At 37.9% G+C, this 21,734-nt stretch overlaps 3 protein-coding genes and 1 long non-coding RNA gene across 4 annotated transcripts; 2 read left to right on the top strand and 2 right to left on the bottom strand.

Annotated features, from left to right (window-relative positions):
• Positions 1-403: 403 nt before the first annotated feature.
• Positions 404-4,556, bottom strand: LOC133721662 (E3 ubiquitin protein ligase DRIP2-like). The gene is made up of 7 exons (XM_062148343.1): positions 4,109-4,556; positions 3,745-3,844; positions 2,760-3,072; positions 1,741-2,234; positions 1,581-1,631; positions 961-1,033; positions 404-754 (listed from the first exon to the last, which is right to left on the bottom strand). Exons 1-7 carry the CDS (start codon positions 4,221-4,223, stop codon positions 581-583), a joined length of 1,320 nt encoding a protein of 439 aa, XP_062004327.1. The 5' UTR covers positions 4,224-4,556; the 3' UTR covers positions 404-580.
• A 1,247-nt stretch (positions 4,557-5,803) lies between these two features.
• On the top strand, positions 5,804-8,322 carry LOC133720916 (protein OPI10 homolog). Its single transcript, XM_062147404.1, has 3 exons — positions 5,804-5,845; positions 7,432-7,518; positions 7,627-8,322. Exons 1-3 carry the CDS (start codon positions 5,804-5,806, stop codon positions 8,107-8,109), a joined length of 612 nt encoding a protein of 203 aa, XP_062003388.1. The 3' UTR covers positions 8,110-8,322.
• Positions 8,323-12,460: 4,138 nt separating this feature from the next.
• LOC133722240 (uncharacterized) lies at positions 12,461-13,547 on the bottom strand. The gene is made up of 2 exons (XR_009852576.1): positions 13,208-13,547; positions 12,461-13,050 (listed from the first exon to the last, which is right to left on the bottom strand). It is a non-coding gene; the product is annotated as an uncharacterized LOC133722240 (long non-coding RNA).
• Positions 13,548-19,778: 6,231 nt separating this feature from the next.
• On the top strand, positions 19,779-21,220 carry LOC133720917 (protein WUSCHEL-like). The gene is made up of 4 exons (XM_062147405.1): positions 19,779-19,938; positions 20,028-20,369; positions 20,602-20,687; positions 20,849-21,220. The coding sequence occupies exons 1-4, from the start codon at positions 19,779-19,781 to the stop codon at positions 21,218-21,220; spliced, it is 960 nt and encodes a 319-aa protein (XP_062003389.1).
• Positions 21,221-21,734: the final 514 nt, after the last annotated feature.

Genomic DNA, 21,734 nt, shown 5'->3' on the forward strand with positions numbered 1-21,734 from the left:
ACTTCCAATTTGATTGAAAATTTGTAAAAGTGATTTGCTCATGAATATCTAAACATCTAACAGTTGATTTGGCGGAATGTAATTGAAAAATAGGTCTAACAACCATTAATCGAAAAGTCCTAAACTATTTTTCACTATAGTGGTGCTCATTAGAGCCTCTAAATGCACACATTTTTTGTTAAATTATTGGTGAATTGTCAAGGGTCAATCTGTTTATGCTCTAGAATTGAAAGATGTTCTGATGTTTGCTTCGTATGTTCTCCTCTCTCGGAGCAATTTTAACTGATATTCAACCAGGCGGTTCAAAAACCAGCAAATAAATAAAATATTAGTAGAAGCTAGAAACAGCAAAGTGGACTCTTCAAGTCTTCAGCGTTATAGACGAGACTACAATATGAGGCCCTTTTTATAATAAAACAATACTACTTTTATAATCACATTGAGGAGAACAAACTCATTATTGCTGTATCAGACTGGATGAACGTAGTTGATACACCCGTAAATCCAATAAACAGGTACTACAAAGATTGAAGCTATAAACTATGAAGGCAATAAAGAAATTATTTTTATATTAGGTATTTCATGGATTTTGCACACGTCGACAGTATGAGAGGACCATCACAAAATCTTTAGCAGAGGAGCCGACTGTTGCTGGTAACTTTTTTGTTGTAGATCCATTTCGGAACCACATATCTACTAGGTTATGTAGTTGCAATGTTGGATGCACAGGCTGACCCCGGCACATTATCTCCACCTACATGATCAGATGAGACAAAACTTAAAGCGTTAAGAGGAGAAACAAATATCCATCTCAAAATGCATACAATAAGCATAATGAGTCCAACGATAAGCAAGTGAATTCACAGTTTTAACTATAATACTTTTACAATCTCTAGATTGTTTTTTTTTTTTGGCTGCTGAAAGTTCTAGTTTGTTTGAAGGCAACAAAAACATACTCACCTCAGCTTCACTGGTAAGTTCAAGTTTCTTCACAAGGTACTTCTGAATAAATGTAACAGGCATTTTACCATCCCTGTAAAAGAAAGAAAAGTAATTACCACTAAGCTCCAAGCAAGTCACTAAAAGTTTTTCCGCAAGGCATCGCTTCATGATTCTTCAAAATGCATACATTGATATCATCACAATTAGGGAATATATGTGGTTAACATAGTAGCAGAGGTGCCGAACACTCTACTTGGGCCGTGCAGTTGACTCAACAATGATCTGTTTACATTTCTGGTGTAGCGTATTCATGACCAATAATGGCAGACTCAAATCATGTACTAAGTTTGGCTGGAAAAAAGATAATAAGCAAAGGTCAAACTTCTAAAGAATTTGTGTCATGGCCTATTAGGATTTCAAGTCATCACTATTCACCTTCATGTCTTCTTCCAGTAAAAATTTAACTAACTTGTTCTTATTACATGACACTAAGCCCAAAACAAAAACGCAAAGATGGCCAGATTTTGATACTGGTTGCCTATCCCATACATCAGATGACAAAATGACTAAGATAAGGCAATGCATTGTTATAAAGTTGCAGAAGTTCAAAGAAAGAAACAGGACTCTAGAAAGCTCACTTTATTCTCAGGTAACATGATGATATCTGGGGCAAGGAGGCCTCTCCTTTCCTGAAGCCATTTACCATAAAAATCAGAAGTCAATAAGATATAACAAACTCAGCTCCCCATATATAAACCACATAACTATATAAGCTTTATAACCAAAGGAGTGTCTCACCAGTTTTCAGCTGCAACCAAGGAGAACCAAATAGGACTATTTCTTCTGCTACGCTTAGCCCCACGTGCATCAAGCACAGCTTGAGCTTGAGCTGAATCACATGACTCCCCAGACGGAGCTCCCCTATTACGATTACCTGCATGCAACCTCTTGCGTTTCATGGTTCCTGTAACTGCTGCTGCATTATTGTTCTTTTTCCCTCTTGTACTGTTCTCGGGCTCCTTAATTTTGGCCTTAGGCATATGTACACGATCCGGCGATTCTGCGTCCGTGTTATTTTCAGGCATATAAAGTTCACAGATACTATCAAGGGCATTGAGTGGCTCTGATTTGGCAAGGAACTGCCCTTGTGAATTTGACTTAGAGGACTTGGTTCGGTTAGCAGCCTCTACAAGACAGTTTAAGGGTGTCCACAGATCAGCTTTGCCTTCTATTACTTCAACATTATCTTTATTAGGCTTCTGCTCATAGGAAGTCTCAGGCATGGAAGAATCCTGCATTAATTGAATAAGCATGCAAAATCCATAATAAGTCAATGTTGGATAAATAAACTGGACTTTTTTGGTAGTTTTGTGATTTTCCTAGTTTGTTCTTAACAGATTTTTTGTTCCATCTCTCTTGTCACTGATGGCATTATCATGAGCCATGCATCACCACTATTCATCATCTCTTATTGGTTAGATGTCTGGTTCATGTTTGACTTCTATAAACTGTGTCAGTGTCTCGTCAATCCATTGTCACGTGAATTATGTAAAGGCCTGGGAGAATGACCTAATTTTCTAAAATTAAGGGATTTACTTAAAGAGTTTAGACTAGGGTTTCTTAGTTCTCTTAGGAGAATGACCTAATTTTCTAAAAATTAAACGAGTTGCTTGAGAATTGAGAGTAGGGTTGTAATTTAGGTTATGATTGATGCGTCATATATTCTCATCTATAAAAGCATTTGATATGTTTGGTTTGCCATTAAATCAAACTTGAACTATATAGTAAAAGGAATCAAACTCCTGGTCCCCCTTTACCTGCATCTTATCTTGAGCATCAGGTGAGCTAGAGCTCCTTGGATGATCTTCTGAAGATTCTTCTCTCTTTGAAGCTCCTTCAACAGAAAAGCTGCATCCACGTAAAGCAGCAGCCTTTCTTGTCAAAGCTCTTGATCTCTTTCCAGTCAAACCTGCCTGCACTGAAACTTTGGGGGTGCTGACTACTAATGAAGATAATGACCTCTCCTTCCTTTTCACTGGCGATGAAACTGAAGGTGATTCGGGTGCATTAACTTTCCGTCGTTTAAGAGGAAATATCTTGGCCCTGATATCTTGCAGATTATGGTCCGGCCTGCAGATCATTAATTGGCATCCCAAGTATATGTAAGAACATTTTGATGTAAAGCTCCAGCACACATGACGAGGATAAAAAGGATAACTAGTGCAACCAAATGATTATGCATTTGCATAAAAACATATGATTGTGTGCAAGAGAACGAGAGAAGAACTAGAATCTCACAAAGCATTCTTACGCAGAAAAGAAAAAAAAAGTCCACCTTTATCTCAGTCTTGAAAACTAAAAAATTGTTTCGATGGTTGACAAAGGGGATCGACTTTTATGCAAAATCATACTTGTATGTTGTATCATGTGTTTTACTACAATCGTTACCAGTTACTTTTTTTTTTTCCTATTTCAAAAAGCAGCCTTAATGACGATATTAAACAACCAGCAACAATTCGTTATCTAATTATGATAGCTCCCAATGCTTAAATTACATGATACATTTCAAGTAAGTAACATATATGGTTATTAGCTCCCTATGGTGCACAATGTAATATGCTAGAAGTGTCCTTGTTTTCCGAAAAACACAGGATAGTTATCCGCGTTCGAACAATCCAAGTGCTGCATCCCTACTAAATGATCCAATTTACCAAAAACACATTGCATTCACCACTAAAACAGTCGACCGAACCTATAAGCAAAGAGAAAGGACAGTTTCTTTTCGGAATGTCGTTACAATACCTAAGTTTTTCCACCGGTAGACAGCCCAAATCAATTTCGCAAACCGGGCAACAATCCCCCTCCTCATCCGACAGCTTCTCGTATATACATTTCCTGCAGACTGGTTTCAAATTCACCACTCATAAAATTAGCATAGACTACAGCAACACTCAACAACATGCCAATTGTACAGTGATGCAATCTAAACAGAAAGACATAAAATTGGTAATGCCATAACCTCAAAATTAAACACATTAATTCTCGAAAACCCCATGTAACAAAAAAAAAGACATGGATTACGAACAAACATAAACACAATTAATTATGCACAACAAGAACAGAACCCAGATCATAAGAATTGATTAGATTAAAGGGAATCACTAACACGTGTGGAGGCAGAGAGATATGGTTGTGGCTTCTTTCAAAAGCTTATGACAAAGAGGACACGTCATGCATGCCTCGAGTGCCTCCCTCTTAACCTTAACAACCTGACCCGCCATCTCTGATTTTGATTCCCACGCTCTTCTAATCCGAACCCGACATTCAACAACGATTGAGCTCCGAACCCAGAACAGAGGCGGAGCAAGACAGCATATTTATGCGAGAAAGACTGAGGCTTTGGTCGGATCTGGGCGGAGAAAGCGGTGGCGGGTTTTGGGGGAGATGGGTGTTCGATGAAAATTACGTGGGGGATGTGTTGGGTTTAGGACAAAAGAAGTGTTGGGTTTGGGTTTGAGACCAAACTGAGAACACGACCGAAGCAGAGATTATCAAATCGAAAACGATGGAAAGGGAAGAGGAAGGTCTCTCCGCGCGTGGGACGGTGCAACTGAGAAGAGTGTGAGGGGATGTGGATAAAACGCTGCGTTTTGAGACTGCCATGCGTACGTACATGCCTACATGGATTAGTAGAGGAATGGACACCAAAGCACGTACCTACCCCACGCTAAACCAAGGTTAAACTTTTTTTTTTTTTTTAGTCCGAAGCAATTTTCATTTTAGCATAATTTTTTTTTTTTTTTGAAAAGCATAAGCATATTTTTTTCAGCCAAAAAAAAGGCCGTCTCTAACCCAAGTCGGAGGCAAGGAGGCAAGGAGGAATCCGTGATCTTTCCCCTCGTTTAGCGGCGGTCAGCGATAGCGTTGGCGGTTTCTGCTTCGCTGTTGTTGTATCGTTTGCCGGACATGAATGGTTTGTGTTAATACCCTATTGGCTTATGGTGTGTTGACTTTGAGGTTTGACTGTGGTGGCGGCGTAGTTCAGTGTTGGAGGTGAAAAATTCCGATTAGGAATTTGACCCAACAATTAATGCGGACTGGAGCGGAAGCTGAACCGGGGACAATCGAGAAGTTTCTATCCGTCGTTGACAAAGCGAAAACTCCTCTTGGCTTCGTAACTTGTCACCGCTCCGCGATTCGTCTCCACTCTGGAACCTCTCTCTGTTGCCCCCTCTGTAGTCTCCCTACGTAAGCTCCCTCGGTAGCCTCCCTATGCGAGCTCCCTCCATAACCTCCCTTCGTAGCTTCTCTCCGTAATCTCTCTCCACTTCGCCACCTCTATGTAATCTCCCTACGTAACCTCCCTCCGTAATCTTCCTACGTAACCTCCCTTCGTAGCTTCTCTCCGTAATCTCTCTTCACTTCTTGGCTTTGACGAGGAAGCGGAGACTCCTCTTCGCCGTCGGTGTGAAAGAGGAGGGGGGTACCTGCAAAAGACCCTCTGATGCCTAAGTCAGTATTTTTCTGAGTCGAGTATAGAAGTCTCAACTAGAGTTCGATGTCATACCTGGTGATTCTGCTTTCCTTTTATAGGTGACTTACAACTTGGGCTACAAGTAAACTTGTATGGCAAGATACCAATAACTTAGATAGCAAGTCGCCATTAAGGCCGCACTTACTCCTGTAATATCCATCGCTTATTGTTGGCCATGATTGCCACACTGAATGTCGCATTAATCGTCGCATTTACGGCTACATTAACTGTCGCATTTATTGCTGCCATTACTTTCCTTTAATTGCCTTGATTGTAGGGTCACATTTGTTGACCACCCCCACATTCAGGTTCTTTCTTCTCTGAAGCATGGAGGTCATGGGCATCATCTTGAGGGAGGAGATTCATGGCGTGAGTTTGGGTTAACATCGTGCCTAGTCGGTGGCGGCGAGGATGGCTAAGTTAGGGGAAGTTGGTGGCGGCTTGAGACGGTGACCCAAACTTGTTTTGGTTTGTTTAGGCTTCATCGATGCCTTCTGGTGGTTGTTCCTTCAGGAGTTGTGGCTCTGGCTTGCTCGCAGCGGCGGCTCATTTTGTCTGGTGCGTACGGTGTCTCTGCACAGGGAGGGATGACTGGTCAAGGCTAAGCCACGGGTTTGACCTTGGGCTTTAGGGTTTTTAAGATTTAGTTTTTAAATCCCAATAACTCCCTAGAGGACAGAAATAAAAAGGAGGCATTTGCTCTATCTGCTTCTTCCTCTTCCCAGGAATGAACTCACTCCCATAATCCATTTTATCTTCGGAGAATTCGTCCCCACACGGGAGGGACATGGGGACGTAAATAAAGGGGTCATTATCTAGGGGGACCGGAGGGCCCTAACTATTTGTTTGGCGAAGGTAGTGGGTTTAGGCCCAGCTTAGGCTTGCTATTGTAGTGGGCTTTAGTCTACACTAGGGTTTCTTTTTACACCAATGCAAGTTAATGAATCTTCTGGAGTACCACAATTGAGTGCATTGACGAAGGGAGATTCAAGGTAGTTTTCTTAGTGTACGCTGAGATTTGTAATTGTGTAGGCTCTTAAAATAAGTGATCATTATTGTACTAGTGGATGGTACCCGTATTCCCTTACATGCTTGACCACTGAGTTAGGGTACAAGCATATAGGGTTTATTTGCATGTGTTGTTCTGACTTTAGGATTAAATGAAATCTTTATTACTCTGTCAACAAAAAAAAAAAAAAAAACATAAGCATTTACTAAAAGTTATCATAAGTATAAGGGAAAATCGTCCAAACAGTGTCTGAACTTTTCCAGACTATTAATTTTCATACCTATACTTTGAAAAATATCAAAATGGTACCTGAAAATTTAAGCCGACCCAATTTTCATACCTGGCAACAGTAAAAACGTTAACCCAGTTAATTTTTTAGGGGTAAATCCGGTACTTCCGAAATAAAAAACTTTTTTTTTTGGAGTGAACCTTCTTCTTCCAGCTGCTTTCGAATTCTTTTCTTTCTTTCTCACAATTGATTCACTTCACTGATTCTTTCTTTCTTCTTCTTCTTCTTCGAATTGCTACTTCATCAAACCAAGGACAAAGCGCTCTGTGTATCTCTCTCGACTTCGTGCCCCATTTTCGCGCCACCGGTGAACCGGCACCCAGCCCACAACCCGCTTCAGATTCACCCGCCCACGGACGTCCGATTCGAGCGGTGGAACAACCCCAACGCCGAGAAATTCAACCAGCGCCGCCGCCCCCAACAAGTAATCGATAGGCACGCCTTCATTTCCCTCAAGCCCTTCAATTCCAGGAAGAAAATCCAAGTACTCTGGTGGCTGTCGTGGGACGAATGGGTTCTTCTTCAATTGTGGAATTGCTTTGATTGATTTGTATTTGAAGCTGGGACGAATGGGTTCTTCTTCAGTTGTGGAATTGCTGCCTAAAGGTTCTAGTGGCTGTCATCTAGTTCGAGGTGTTTTTTCGGTTTGTGAAGCAGAGAGTTGAGTTTGAGGTAGATGAGCTGAGGCTTCATAGGGAATGGGTCAGAGGGGCTTGGGTTCTTCATCTTAGAGAAGAAGAGAGGGTAAGTGGAGTAACTTTTGGGGCTTTTTGTTGGTTATTTGATTTGATTTTGTTGTGGGTGAATTGATTTTTAGGGATGTGATTTTGGTTTAAAGGTTGAAACTTTAAGGTGGGTTTTGGGGGAAGGATGAAGATAATGAGGAAATTGATTATTGTTGGGTTTGTGAAGCAGGTTAGTATTCCACCTAGTGATATATACAAAGCCCTAGCCGTTTACATCCAGTCTCCCGGCTCCGCCTTCCTCTTCTGCGGCGCCGTCACCGTCGCTCGGCCCTCGGCGGTGCTCTCCCTCCCCTGGCCGGAGCCCGGTGGTCAGCTCCAACTCACCGCCGACGCCGCCCCACTCTCCGCCAAGATCGGGGTCTCGGTCGAGGACCTGGCCACGCTGCCGTCTTTGGATGTCACCGCCGAGAAGCGAATTGAGCGTTTGGCGATGAAGGTTGGGGAGAATCTGTTCAATTTTATGCAGTCGTTTTGTGGTGTCGATGGCTCCAAGCTGGTGGTGCCCATGGATATATTGGATCGATGGTTCAAGAAGTTCCAGGAGAGGGCTAAGCGAGACCCCGAGTACTTGAAGGGCTTCGTTTTGTAATTCTGTAAGTCTTGCTTGTTCACTTTTTTGTTTTAACTCTATCAACCTTTCTGTAAACTCTGAATCCTATCCACTCAATCTTTTGTGGAATTTTCACTTGTTAGAACTTTGCTTCTTTCAATCTGAGAGTGAGAAACCCCTAAATTTGGGGATCCGTGTGTGAATTGTTTAATCTTCTATGAATGACATATATCTTGTTCCATTGATTCAAAACCATTTTCATAATAAACAATGAAGATTTGGAAATGGTGATGAAATGGTGGCCGGAGATGGTGTTCTCCGGTGGTTGCAGAGGAAGAGAAGAAGAAGAAGAAGAAGAAGAAGAGAGGTCGAGGGAGAGAGAGAGACTGTGCGGCCAGGAGAGAGAAAATATAAAAAAAAAAAGGAGAAAAATTAAAAAAATAGAGAAAAAAATTAAAATGATAATAAAAATAGAAAATTAGGGGCATAATAGTCATTTCGGATCATTTTGGACTTATTATATGAGAATTTGAGAGAATAAGGACTATTCAGTTTAATTTAAAAGGCGAGGGACCAAACTGTTTTTCAGAGAAAAGTATGAGGAGTAACAAGTATTTAATCCTTTTTTTAATGAAAAAAAATTAACTAAGTGACTAAAGTGAATAACAGAGTTAAAGTTGAGTGACCAAAGTGATATATTTAAAAGATGAGTGACCAAAGTGTCGAATAGGTAAAAATTGAGTAACCATTTATGATTTTTTTTTTTTTTTTTTTGTCGAATCACTGAAATCTTTAGTTTGAACAAGATCAGTCAATATATTTTAGCTCCATAAATGTGAGCAGCAAGAGCGTGACCTATAGTAGTAACTAAGATGAAAAGCAACATAATTGCCATGGTACTTGGATTAGATATTTACTAAAGGCATAATAACTAGGCACCTACCCTCCTCACCAACCGAGGTTACCAAATTTCATTTTAGTACGATGTTGTAATAGTGAGGTGAGGTCTTTAATTTTAGGTTTTTGGTTTTAAATGCTAGTTTGGAGTTTGCAATTGATATCTTCTTGTCTGTGCAGAAGAAGCTGTTTCTCTTATTGACGTCAATATAGAAGAAGTGGTCTTTAATTCTCATAGCTACCCTCATGTGTGTTGTTACTATATATGTACGTCCACTGTACAAAAGTTACAGTAGCTACTAATATACGTGCAGATTTTGGTAGTGACTTTAAGCGAAGAGAGAGTACTAATCCAACTATGTACATTGTTCGTACGTTTGATGTTTTACAAATCACGTGAAAACAATGGTGTAACGCACACAATTATGCGATATGCGCTGCAACATGTTGGGATGTATGTTTAGTTAGAAGTAGACCTTAATGGCTTGTAGATTGTACTTGTAACTTATCCTTCTGCTTAATGAAATATAAGTGTCCTAATAGATCGAGACCCAAATGACAACAAAAATAGCTGAAATTTTGACCATAACCATTTCTTCTTATCATAATAACATCAAACGGTCGGTTTTAATAAATTGTATTTCCTCCATGTTGTTCCTCATGGAATGTATATTTTTCTATACAACTAATAAACAAAGTTAAACTGCATTAGTAGACATACAAGGATTTCATGCGATCCAAAAAATTGAAACTGGAAATCGATAAATTTGACATTACCCATCTACTTATAGTGTATTAATAGATACTGTAGACAAAATTTAAGCAGATCCGTTGTCATTTAGATGTCAAATAAAACGGTCAACCATTTATGCACTTATAACTCCCTAAGGGGAGCTTAATCACAAGTAGATAAACTTTCTGAAATTTTTACATTAGTTGGTATAGCTCATAGAGACCAGAGTGTGAGAGGTGACAGATTGAAAAAAGAGGTTGCGAGTGAGCGGTTATGAGCATATTAGTTATACGTGGTATTAAGGGTTTAGGGTTGACCTAATAGATCGAGACCCTAACGGCAACGAAAATAGCTAAAATTTTGACCATAACCATTCGTTCTTATCATGATAACATCCTACGGTCGATTTTGATAAATTCTATTTCTTACACATCGTTGCTCATGGAAGGTATACTTTTCATTAGAGCATCTTTAGCAGACGTAATTCTAAAGTGGCTAACTAAAATAACTTTTAGCTACTTTAGCTTAAATTCGACTCAAAAATGGTTAGCATTGCAAAGATGCTCTTACAACTAATAAACTAGTTATACCACATTAGTAGACATATGAGAATTTTGTGCAATACAAAAAATTAAAATTGGAAATCAATAAATTTGACATTACCCATCTATTTATAGCGTATAAATAGGTATTGTGAAAAAAAAATTAATCCGATCTGCCGTCATTTCACCATGAAATGAACTGGTCAACCCTTTAAAAGCTTCTACTTCCCTAAGGGAAGCTGACCCTTTAGGAGATAAAATTCCTGAAATTTTTACATTAGTTGATATAGCTCCTACCCACGAGAGCGTGAGAGCTGGTAGATCGAAAAAATAAGTTATGAGTGAGCGATTATGAGCATATTAGTTTTAGGGCTAAATACTAGTTAGTACCCTGTGGTTTAGGTCCAAAATCAATTCAGTCCCTGGACTTCTAATTTCATCAAAAACACCCCTGCACTTTCAATTTTGATCTAATAGGTCCAATTCGTTAATATTTTGTTATGGGTTCAAGTTATAGTTGGATTATTTGTTGAAAAACTATTTATTTTTAATAGTAGGACTCACTCCTAAATTGACTATGCAGACCACCTCAACACCACATCATAAAACATAGGCCATTTATGAGCCACATTAACAAGTTAAATAACTCAATTGTCGGAAAACTAACAAATTGGACCTATTAGATCAAAATTGAAAGTGCAGGGGTGTTTTTGATGAAATTAGAAGTTCAAGGACTGAATTGATTTTGGACCTAAACCACAGGGTAGTAATTTGTATTTAGCCCTTAGTTTTATGTGGTACTTAAGGTTTAGGGTTGGCTGACTAGATCGAGACACAAACGACGACGAAAATAGCTAAAATTTTGACCATAACCATTTCTTCTTATCATGATAACATCCAACGGTCGATTTTGATAAAGTCTATTTCCTACACATTGTTGCTCATGAAAGGTATACTTTTCATTACAACTAATAACCTAGTTATACCACATTAGTAGACATGGAAGAACTTTGTGCAATCCAGAAAATGAAAATTGGAAATCGATAAATTTGACATTACCTATCTATTTATAGCGTATTAATAGATATTGTATAAAAAAATTAACTCAATCCGTCGTCATTTTGACATGAAATGAACCAGTCAACCCTTTAAAAGCTTCTACTTCCCTAAGGGGAGCCGACCCTTGAGGAGATAAAATTTCTGAAATTTTTACATTAGTTGATATAGCTCCTACCCACGAGAGCATGAGAGCTGACAAATCGAAAAAATAAGTTACGAGTGAGCGGTTATGAGCATACTAGTTTAATGTGGTATTTAAGGTTTAGGGTTGACCTACTAGATCAAGACCCTAACGACGACGAAAATAGCTGAAATTTTGACCATAACCATTCCTTCTTATCTTGATAACATCCTACGGTCAATTTTGATAAATTCTATTTCCTACACATTATTGCTCATGGAAGATATACTTTTCATTACAACTAATAAACTAGTTATACCACATTAGTAGACATATAAGAATTTTGTGCGATCCAAAAAATCGAAATTGGAAATAATGTAATTTTTACATCCAACAGTCAATGTCCCAAGCCTTGTTTTAGTTGACGGTCTTGCCATTTGAAGGGTGTAATTAATAAAAATAGGGTTATAAATGGGGTTGAAGCATATATGAAATTGGATTGATAGGAAGTCTAAAATAATGTAATTCTCATATCCATTATTTCCATTAAGGGTCTTGTTTTTTGAAGGGTGTAGTTAATAAAAAATAGGGTTATAAAGCCTTATTTGGTTGATCTAGGGGATCAGGTTCGAAACATATATGAAATCAGATCAACTTTGCACTAGAAGCCTAAAATTATATAATGCTCACATCTAACGGTAATTTTTTCAAGCCTTGTATATGTTAACGATCTTGCCATTTGAAGTGTCTAGTTAATAAAAATATGGCTATAAAGACTTTCGGTTGACCTAGGAGATCAGGGTCGAAACATATACCAAATTGGATCAATTTTGAATAGAAAGCCTAAAATAATATAATTAATTTTTGCATCCAATAGTCAGTGTCCAAAGCCTTGTTTACTTTGCAATAGACTCAAAGTTCTAAATTATAACATTTTATTTTATTTTTTCTCTTAAATAACTCTTTAACCTAAATTTAACGAAGATCTATTAAAAGATACTAACTGAGATTTCAGAAACAACAAATGGCTCGGAAAAGTAAGATGAAGAGCAAGAGATTTTTTTTAATTTTTTGTTTTGTGGAACTCGAGAGGGAGGTCATATATATAACCTTGTATATAGTAACAAACTAATGTGCCATTAGAAGCACACTTTGCAACAAAAAAAGAAAAAAGAAAAAAAGAAACCCAGCTCAGAAACACTATTTTCTCTCAATAGCTCTCAAAGACAGAAGGATGTATACAGATGGTGTGATGACAACCAAACTGGAGATATCCTTCATCTGCTCGGCAAGTTGTTCCTTCTTCTTGGCAACCAAATTTGAAAGCTCATCCATTTGCTTTGATGTCCTCAGAGCAAACCCATGGAATGATCTGCTGTTGGCGAGGCTATCGACCAGAAGCTCATTGACGAGGTATGACATGACTCTGTGAAGGAAATGTCCACCATCGGCCATGCCGCCATGGTTGTTTATTATAATTACCTGAACCACGTTGGCCTCCAAACGGTTTTCTAGACCTTCCCGATTTCTCGAATCTCCGAGAAGCATCAAGAGCAAGAATTAAGAGAATTAAAAACATGGATTTCAAAGCCTCCCCTCCGATTTCAACCTTTGGCAAATTCAACCCTCTGCAATTAATAGTAAGTTATAATTAATTCCAACAAAATAATAGAAAACAAGAAAAAGTTTGCTCTAAATGAAAAGACCCAGATCATTATCGGAGATCATGGACAACGGATCAATCAAACAAAAGTTGATTAAACAAGCTTGGCAGCATCGATCTACGTTTAGTTTTCTCTCTCCCTCTGCCTGTTCGAAATTCGATTTGCAGGTCAAATATTGAATAGGGAATTGAATTTGGTGTGAAAATTCAAGATCTGAGTGATTGAGTCGGTCAAATCCCGGTTGAATTCTGCAGCTGACGGTGAAAATGAGTTTGGAAGAATGGAGAGATATGGGAATACTGACAGTGAGGAGCATGGTGATGAACACTCAATTCATAAATCAATTCACCTACCCTGGTTTGCATTAATTTCATTCCACACAAATTACTTGGGAACTGGGAACCGACTAACCGGCTAAACCTTTCCTATATGCATTTTGTTTTAATAAACAGTCACGTGGAAATCACGTAGGTGGACCCCAAAACTTCGAGCACCGCATGCTCCGAGTACGGAAGACGTTCTCGTTTTAAATGCTAGTTTGGAGTTTGCAATTGATATCTTCTTGTCTGTGCAGAAGAAGCGGTTTCTCTTATTGACGTCAATATAGAAGAAGTGGTCTTTAATTCTCAGAGCTACCCTCATGTGTGTTGTTACTATATATGTACGTCCACTGTACAAAAGTTACAGCAGCTACTAATATACGTGCAGATTTTGGTAGTGACTTTAAGCAAAGAGAGAGTACTAATCCAACTATGTACATTGTTCGTACGTTTGATGTTTTACAAATCACGTGAAAACAATGGTGTAACGCACACAATTATGCGATATGCGCTGCAACATGTTGGGATGTATGTTTAGTTAGAAGTAGACCTTAATGGCTTGTAGATTGTACTTGTAACTTATCCTTCTGCTTAATGAAATATAAGTGTCCTTGGATCCAAAAAAAAAAAACTTATATGTGGTGAAACGATATCCCACATGGCTCATGAATCACATACAATTTGTTTTAGGGCTTAAAATACTCATGAATTTATTATGGAGCGCACATAATATATATATTAGTATGACAAATGTACTTTTAAAATAATAGTATTTTGTGAGAGGTTGTGAGCAATTTTTTTTTTTTGGACTAGCTAGCGGTTGTGAGCATGATGATGAGATTATGTCGATAAGTTAAAGTGTACTATTTTTTGTTTTTTTTGAAAGTCCTCTTTAAAGACTCTCTTACAAAAATAAATAATATATTTAAATTTCAAATCGTGCAGTGAGACCCTAACTCTCATGGCTACTACCCCTTCATTTCCTTCTTACCAAAAGCTTCTGTAGGTGAAAAAATCATTGGTTCTTTTGCAGTGACTACCTAGCTGACTCTTCACCTCCACCTTCTCTCTTTGCCTCTTTTATTATCTTTTGGGTTAAATACTGCTTACTCCCTATACTTATAGGGTTTCATTGTTTCAGTCCCTGACCTTTGAATTTCACTTAAAAAGTCCCTGAACTCCCAATTTCCTCCCAATTGGTCCCTGCCGTCAAGCATCCGTCAAAAACTCCGTTATCTTCCCCTAAAAAGTCTATTATACCCTCATTTACTTATATATATATATATATATATACAGATCCTATCCAGAGAGGAGCTCCGCTTTGAAATTAACGTGTGAAGTTCGAGTTTTGGGTCACTTTTCGGTTGCATATCCACATCTCGACCGTTCAGTTTTTAGGTACTAGTGTATAGATCCTCTCTGCAAATTTTTAGCCAAATTGATGATCGTTAAGGTATCTAACTCGCTTAAACCAATGGACGGACTGAATCTGTCAACCTGAACCGTACTAGCTTTAAGGTAGTTATCAATGCCTTAACGATCATCATTTGGCTGAAAATTTGCATAGACGATCTATACACTAGTACCTAAAAACTGAACGGTCGAGATGTGGATGTGCGACCGAAAAGTGACCCAAAACTCGAACTTCACACGTAAATTTTCAAAGTGGAGCTCCGCTCTGGATGGGATCTGTATATATATATATATATATATATATATATATATATATATTTCTCTTCCTCTTTTTTTTTTTTTTTTTTTTTTCTTTTTACCTCTTCTTCTTCCAGCTATTTCGCCTCCTTCTGTTCATCTCCTCATCAAGATGGTTCCAATCCACAGACCTTCAAGAGGTGAAATGAAAAAAAGAAATAAAACAGAGAAAAAATAAATTAAAAAAAAAAAAAGTAAGTGAGGGCATAATAGACATTTTCGGCAACTTTAACAGAAAATTTTGATGTTAGGGACCAATTGGGAGGAAATTGAGAGTTCAGAGACTTTTTAGGTGAAATTCAAAGGTCAGGGACTGAAACGATAAAACCTTATAAGTATAAGGAGTAAACATTATTTAATCCTTATCTTTTTGTCTGGGATATGGTCGTAGTTAGCCTATGCCGACTACATGGGACCAAATCAAAACTGCGATGCTTTTAAAGAAAAAAATGTTGTGAGCTAGTCAGCTAGCTAAGAGAATGTGCATATTGGATGGAAATCGGATCAACAATTAGTTTGTGAAATAGAAATGCTCCCTACTAGATTCTTAAACTGATAAACTCAGTATAAGTTCTTCTGCAGGTGAACAACTTCTGGACGTGGTGATTGGAGAACATAGTCAAGAGATATTCACAATATACGTACGTACGTTTAGGGTTATTTTATAAGACATGTGTTGGCCGGTGAATCATAAACGTTAATAACAGTTGGGTACGTAGACCTCGGGGTCGTTTGGGGTACCTTGATGTATGTTATACCTTTATTTTTATTTTTTTATGTTTAATAAATTAATGTAGTAGAAACCTATTGAACTGGTTATCAGGTTACCCACTTAAATGTTGACATGTGTCATTTATAAAAATAAAATTTACCATATTAACAATGCATTCTATCTTGATATGTAATATTGTTTAGAAACATGTAATAAATATTGTCAAAATAATAAATTACACCTAGTAGAACTAAAATTACGACTTATGACCACACTTATTGTGGTTATTGTAATTGAGTGGTCAAATATGTAAATATCATAATTAGACAACTTTTATCAAATGGAGAATCTCCTTGCAATACTGAGTACTTACATATCTTTTGGTCTAATATTAATTTTACCATGTTCACAATATAATTGTTGTCGAAATTGTAAAATGGTTGATAATCTTATAAATGATGCAGTTTTTGAAGTAATTACTACCAATAGAACAAAAGTTGCCACTTTTACATCAATTGTTGGGGGTTTTGGTAAAATGTGTAGTCATTGTAGTAATTATTTCATTAATGATAAAAACATAAAGATTTACCAGTCTGACAACAAATTTGTTGTCGCACTTGTTAAATTGTCCATAAACTTTACATAGGTTGTAAGGGGAGTAATTACTACAATTAGATCAAAAATTACCGCTTTTACATCAATTGACGTGGATTGTGCTAAAATGCATGGTCATTGAAGTAATCATTTCATTAATGATAAAAACATAAAGATTTATCATTTCGACAACAAATTGGTTGTCACACATGTTAAATTGTTCATAAACTAGTACATAGGTTGTAAGGGGAATAATTACTACAATTAGAACAAAAATTATCATTTTTACATCAATTGTTGTAGTTTGTGGCAAATTACATCGACTGAAAGTAATTACAACTTTGACGATGGAAATTACACAATATATTACTTTAGATTTTTTTTTTTTTTTTTTTTTTGAGTCAAGCCACGAGGGCGAAGTAATATATTCATCACAAGCCAGAATAGGCCGTTACATACCCTTCCGCTGTCATTTATAGACAGACAAGAAGCTAGTGGGAGTACCCACATAGTCCTACTCATTGTACATTCAAATACGTAGAGAAAGCGGATATCCTCCTTTGGTACTACGCCGGAGACGCTAGAAATATAGGTTCCTAATACAAGGAAATTATTGAATTTAGACAAAACTAAAAACATAGGTTGGGCCAAGGGCAAAGCCCTAGCCCAAATTGAAGGCCCAATGGGGTATCAAAGGAGAAAGCCGGAAAAAAAAAACCCCAAGGCCCATCAGGATTTAGGGCAAGGCCCAAAACATCATCATCTAGGTGCGTCTGCCCGTGCACCACCGCTCGCCACCACCAGTCTGCCCTATTCGAGCCGCGACGACCCACACTCCAACCAAGCCGCGCCTGCCAGACTATGACGCACCACCATCCACCGCACATAGCCTACTTCGCCGCGCACCTCTCCAGACTCGAAAGCAGCCGCCCAGATCCTCTAGGTCGTCACCGCTGCAAGCTCCTCAGAACCACGCTGTCGCTCCCCATCAGAACTAGGGCTGTCAATGGGTCGTGTCTGGTTGGGTTCGTGTCGGGTCAAGGTATTTGTGGTGTCGTAAGATACAAACCCAAACCCAACCCATTTAATAATCGTGTCAAAAATTTAAACCCAAACCCAACTTATTTATTAAACGGGTTACCTGTTTCCAACCCGCTTAACCCATTTAATAAATAGGTTGTGTCGTGTTTAACAAAATGACCAATTTAAGAGTTAACAATGCGACCCATTTAACTAAAAAAAATACATAAATTGATTAAATTCACTAAAAACTCCACAATACGAAGAATATAAATAATTATATATAATTCATAAATAATTAAATCCAATAATTATAAAGCAAAATATTTCAAATTGTCTAATCCTATAATCAAATACTCCAAACGTCTAAAATTTCAAGAAGAAGTATAGCATAATCGGGTTATACGGGTTCACTTCGTGTTGGCGGGTTGACCCGTGGCCGACCCATTTATTAAATGGGTAATAGCGGGTTGACCCACGGCTGACCCGCTTTTTAATCGTGCGGGTTCAACCCGTTTTATTTCGTGCGGGTTTCGAGTCGTGTTAACGGATCGTGTCGGAATTGACAGCCCTAATCAGAACCCCGCCGCCACCCGGATCTGCAGAGCCCCGCCGAAGCATGCCATCCTTGCACAACGCAAAAATCACACCCAGCAATGTCGTCTAGAACCTCACCACCGCCACCCATCCAAAGCCCTGAGTTTCAAAACTCCTCTCCATATCTCCCCGAGCGAATAGCAACTCCCGTCCGACAGCAGCCCATTAACGGCAAGGCAAACCTCACCGATCTCGAGCGCCGCCGGACGAGTGAAATTCTGAAAACTGCGACCTAGGATATGCCGAGGTTTTTGGAGCTCCCCGAAGCGGTTTACATTTAAAATTAATATATTACTTTAGTTACGCAAGAGAGAACATCATTTAACCAATAAGGACATACGTGGTTTTAGTCAAAATATAATGGTTTACCTATATAATAACACATTGTGATAACATTTGTAAATTAGTTCAAAAAGCAGTAATAACAAGTTATATGTGAAGTAGTTACTACATCTAAAACAAAGATTATTTATTTTTACATTAATTGTTGACTTTGTCGTAAAATGCATGTAAAAAAAATTATATTTGATTAAGGAAACTACTAGTGATATAATTAATTAGTAATAAAGACTATTTAACTGATACTAATTCCGTGAGCCTAGGTTAGAAGGTTTTTATTTTTAATAAGGAAAAAATGTAATTGTCAAGTGTGTAATTGTCAATTGATAATCAAGCATTAATCAAACATTAATTGGCTAATGATAAAATTAATTAGTAATATCTAATAGTAATTCAGTGAGCCTAGGTTAGAAGGTTTTTTTTAATTCTTTTTAAAAAAGGAAAAAACGTAATTGTCAGTTTTCAATAATTGGCTAAGGGCTAAACAAGTTACCAAATTTTAAATATTTTATATCATTGGATATATTGTGATACCTACTTTTCGATCACATTTTGGCTTCTTGACGGTCCAGTTTTTAGGTCTCCTTGAGTAAATTATTACTGTAAATTTTTAGCTAAATTGATAATCGTTTCGGTATTCATAATCATGATTCACTATTAAGAACTTGAACAGTTCATGTTGATCATATTCGGTTTGTCCATTAAGTTGATCAAGTTCGGTATCTTAATGATCATCAATTTGGATGAAAATTTGCATAAGTGATCTACTCATAGGGACCTAAAAATTGAACTGTTGAGATGCCAGTTTGTGACAAAAAAGTTGGTCTAATGAGTGATTCCTTAAAATAACTAAAAAAATGGAACCATCACTAGAAGGACCCTGTATATATAGGGATTCCTTACTTTTCGATCACATATAGACATCTCAAATATTCAGGTTTTAGGTCTTTATGTATATATAACTCATGCAAATTTTCAACCAAATTGATAATCGTTAAGGTACCAACTAAATCAAATCAATTGCCGAACTAATTCTGTCCAATTTAAACCATTAATGTTCATAATAGTAACATCACAGTTAATCAATTATGAATACGTACCTTAATGATTTTCAATATGTCTGAAAATATGCATAAGTGATATACTCATAGAGATCTAAAAATCTAATGGTCAATTTGTCGATATGTTATCTAGGTCCCACAACAAGAAATCATTTACTAGCCGTTTTGCCTATATAATATGTGCGTGTGCATCCCCATCCTCCTCAGCTCTACTATCTAAATGATTCCCCCTTATGTAGTCGGACTTATTGTTCATGCTATTTGAATATCAATCATTTTATCACAATCCCAAGTCAAAAGATTTCCTTGTCCAGCAGCGGTGGTTTTAGAAAGCCTAACATGAACAGTAATAGGGATATGCATGAGGATGACCACTACTCGATCAAAGCTACAAATCTTCATGACCCCGCTGCAGAAGTAGCATTCACTCCAAAGCTTAGTGCTACTTCCAACATGACCCAAAGTCATGTGTTATCATTCAACCACCACCATCATCAGGGTACCTAGTAGAATTTCTCAGTTAAATTTTAAATTTGAAGATGTTGACATGGGATATAGTAATTAACACAATTAATATATTTCATACAGTGGTTGGAATGACATCGTCTGAGCAAGGCAGAAGTGCCAGTGATGGTCAACAACCCGCCTCTGCAGATTCACAGCGAAGTTCCCGATGGAATCCAACCCCGGAGCAGTTACGGTTCCTGGAAGAGCTGTACGAACATGGTTTAAAGACACCGACGGCACAACAAATTCGACAAGTGACTGCGCGGCTTCGACACTTTGGAAAGCTTGAAGGCAAGAATGTCTTCTACTGGTTTCAGAACCACCGAGCGAGGGAGAGACAGAAGAGACGAAGACAACTCATGTCCATGCCTCAGTATCAGTCAAAGGAACAACAACTTTGGAGTAACAAAGAATCTGCAGGAGGTATTGTTCTCGGGACTGTACTGTATTAAATATTTTCATCTTTTCCCAAGTAATATGGAACTAGGGCTTAACACTAGGCTGGTGAGGCTACCTCCTTTAGGTTAATTGATTGAGTCCTCGAGTTTTACAAGAAGTTTTAAAATTTGTTTCTATATGAGTTTCACATACGATTGATCAGGCTCAAGAAGTAATTAACAGATAAATCACTAGTATGGAAATTGTCTACTTGCAGCTGCAGGACTGAGAAGGTCAAGTACTCTTGAAATTGAGCACCAGAACAAATGGACACTGTCAAACTGCGGTGTTTTTGTTGATCAGGTATATATCATTTTCTTAACGTATGTGGTTCTTGGACTTAACCGTATCTAACCAAAATCTCAAGAAAATATAGAAATGGATTGAATGCTAGGAATTTTTACCTTTTTACATTACGTATGTACGTACGTGCATGAGTTTCATTTGTTACCGTAAGTCTGCAGGAATTATCTCCAGGGCTGCGAAAGAGGATGAGCATGGTAACGGGCAATTACTCCGGTCAATTGGAGGAGCAATCCTATTCGGCTACACTGACCTCGGAAGCACAACGAAGTGAACGAACAAACGCATCAGCTACATTAATATACCCAAAGCTCTTCGACTATCATCATCCCCATTATGATTATGATTACGGTATGGTGTTGAGTGCACCCAATATTTACAAAGGAGCAGAAAGTAGATTAGAAACTCAAACTCTGGAGCTCTTTCCACTTGAGAGCGGCAATGTTAAGGGTGTTAATGATACTAAATCACCAATGATTAGAACCACAAACACAGACAGTAATGAAGATTTCATGGCAGACCAATATTTTTAATTTCTTTGAAGAATCGGAATGTCTAGCTAGAAAGAGAGGGAGGGAGAGAGGAGGGGGGGTTGTGTTTGTTTAAGTACCTCTTTATCAGGATGTGTTCTTGTTCTTCCTACTTTTATTTCGTCTTTTTTCTTTAAAGGCAGTTTAATTGGTAAGGTTGACCGTTGATGTCTCCCTCTCTGTTTAATTTGTTTTTTTCTGTATTGTTGATCGAGGGGTACGTACCTGAAAGTCCGTCTAGTTAGGTGAACGTACCTTTTTCTTTTTCTGTAAATAAATGAAAGAATCTCCATTGTATTCTCGGGTTCCCTGAAATATTATGAAACTAATATGCATATGTGTACGTAGAAGCTGTCGAATACCTAGATCAGTTTCAACTTTCAAAATGGCCTGGTCCTGTATTTTCACTTGGTAATATGTAATTATATTGTGTAAACTGCGTTTCTTAATAGATCTGACCCAAGAATATGCATAGAACATAAACACTGTCACCAATCGTATGGCCATGCGTCATCTA

Source organism: Rosa rugosa, chromosome 7 (genome assembly GCF_958449725.1).
Source record: "Rosa rugosa chromosome 7, drRosRugo1.1, whole genome shotgun sequence".
NCBI lineage: Eukaryota > Viridiplantae > Streptophyta > Magnoliopsida > Rosales > Rosaceae > Rosa > Rosa rugosa.

Excerpts from the sequence above, each read along its gene's own strand:
- LOC133720917 (XM_062147405.1), top strand. The coding sequence starts at position 19,779 with ATGAACAGTAATAGGGATATGCATGAGGATGACCACTACTCGATCAAA. Across the intron at positions 20,370-20,601 it reads TAACAAAGAATCTGCAGGAG|CTGCAGGACTGAGAAGGTCA; the intron begins GTATTGTTCTCG and ends GTCTACTTGCAG. Across the intron at positions 20,688-20,848 it reads GCGGTGTTTTTGTTGATCAG|GAATTATCTCCAGGGCTGCG; the intron begins GTATATATCATT and ends GTAAGTCTGCAG.
- LOC133721662 (XM_062148343.1), bottom strand. The coding sequence starts at position 4,223 with ATGGCGGGTCAGGTTGTTAAGGTTAAGAGGGAGGCACTCGAGGCATGC. Across the intron at positions 1,632-1,740 it reads TTGGTTGCAGCTGAAAACTG|GAAAGGAGAGGCCTCCTTGC; the intron begins GTGAGACACTCC and ends AAATGGCTTCAG. Across the intron at positions 755-960 it reads AACTTACCAGTGAAGCTGAG|GTGGAGATAATGTGCCGGGG; the intron begins GTGAGTATGTTT and ends CTGATCATGTAG.
- LOC133720916 (XM_062147404.1), top strand. The coding sequence starts at position 5,804 with ATGGAGGTCATGGGCATCATCTTGAGGGAGGAGATTCATGGC. Across the intron at positions 5,846-7,431 it reads TGAGGGAGGAGATTCATGGC|AGAGTTGAGTTTGAGGTAGA; the intron begins GTGAGTTTGGGT and ends TTTGTGAAGCAG. Across the intron at positions 7,519-7,626 it reads ATCTTAGAGAAGAAGAGAGG|GTGGGTTTTGGGGGAAGGAT; the intron begins GTAAGTGGAGTA and ends TGAAACTTTAAG.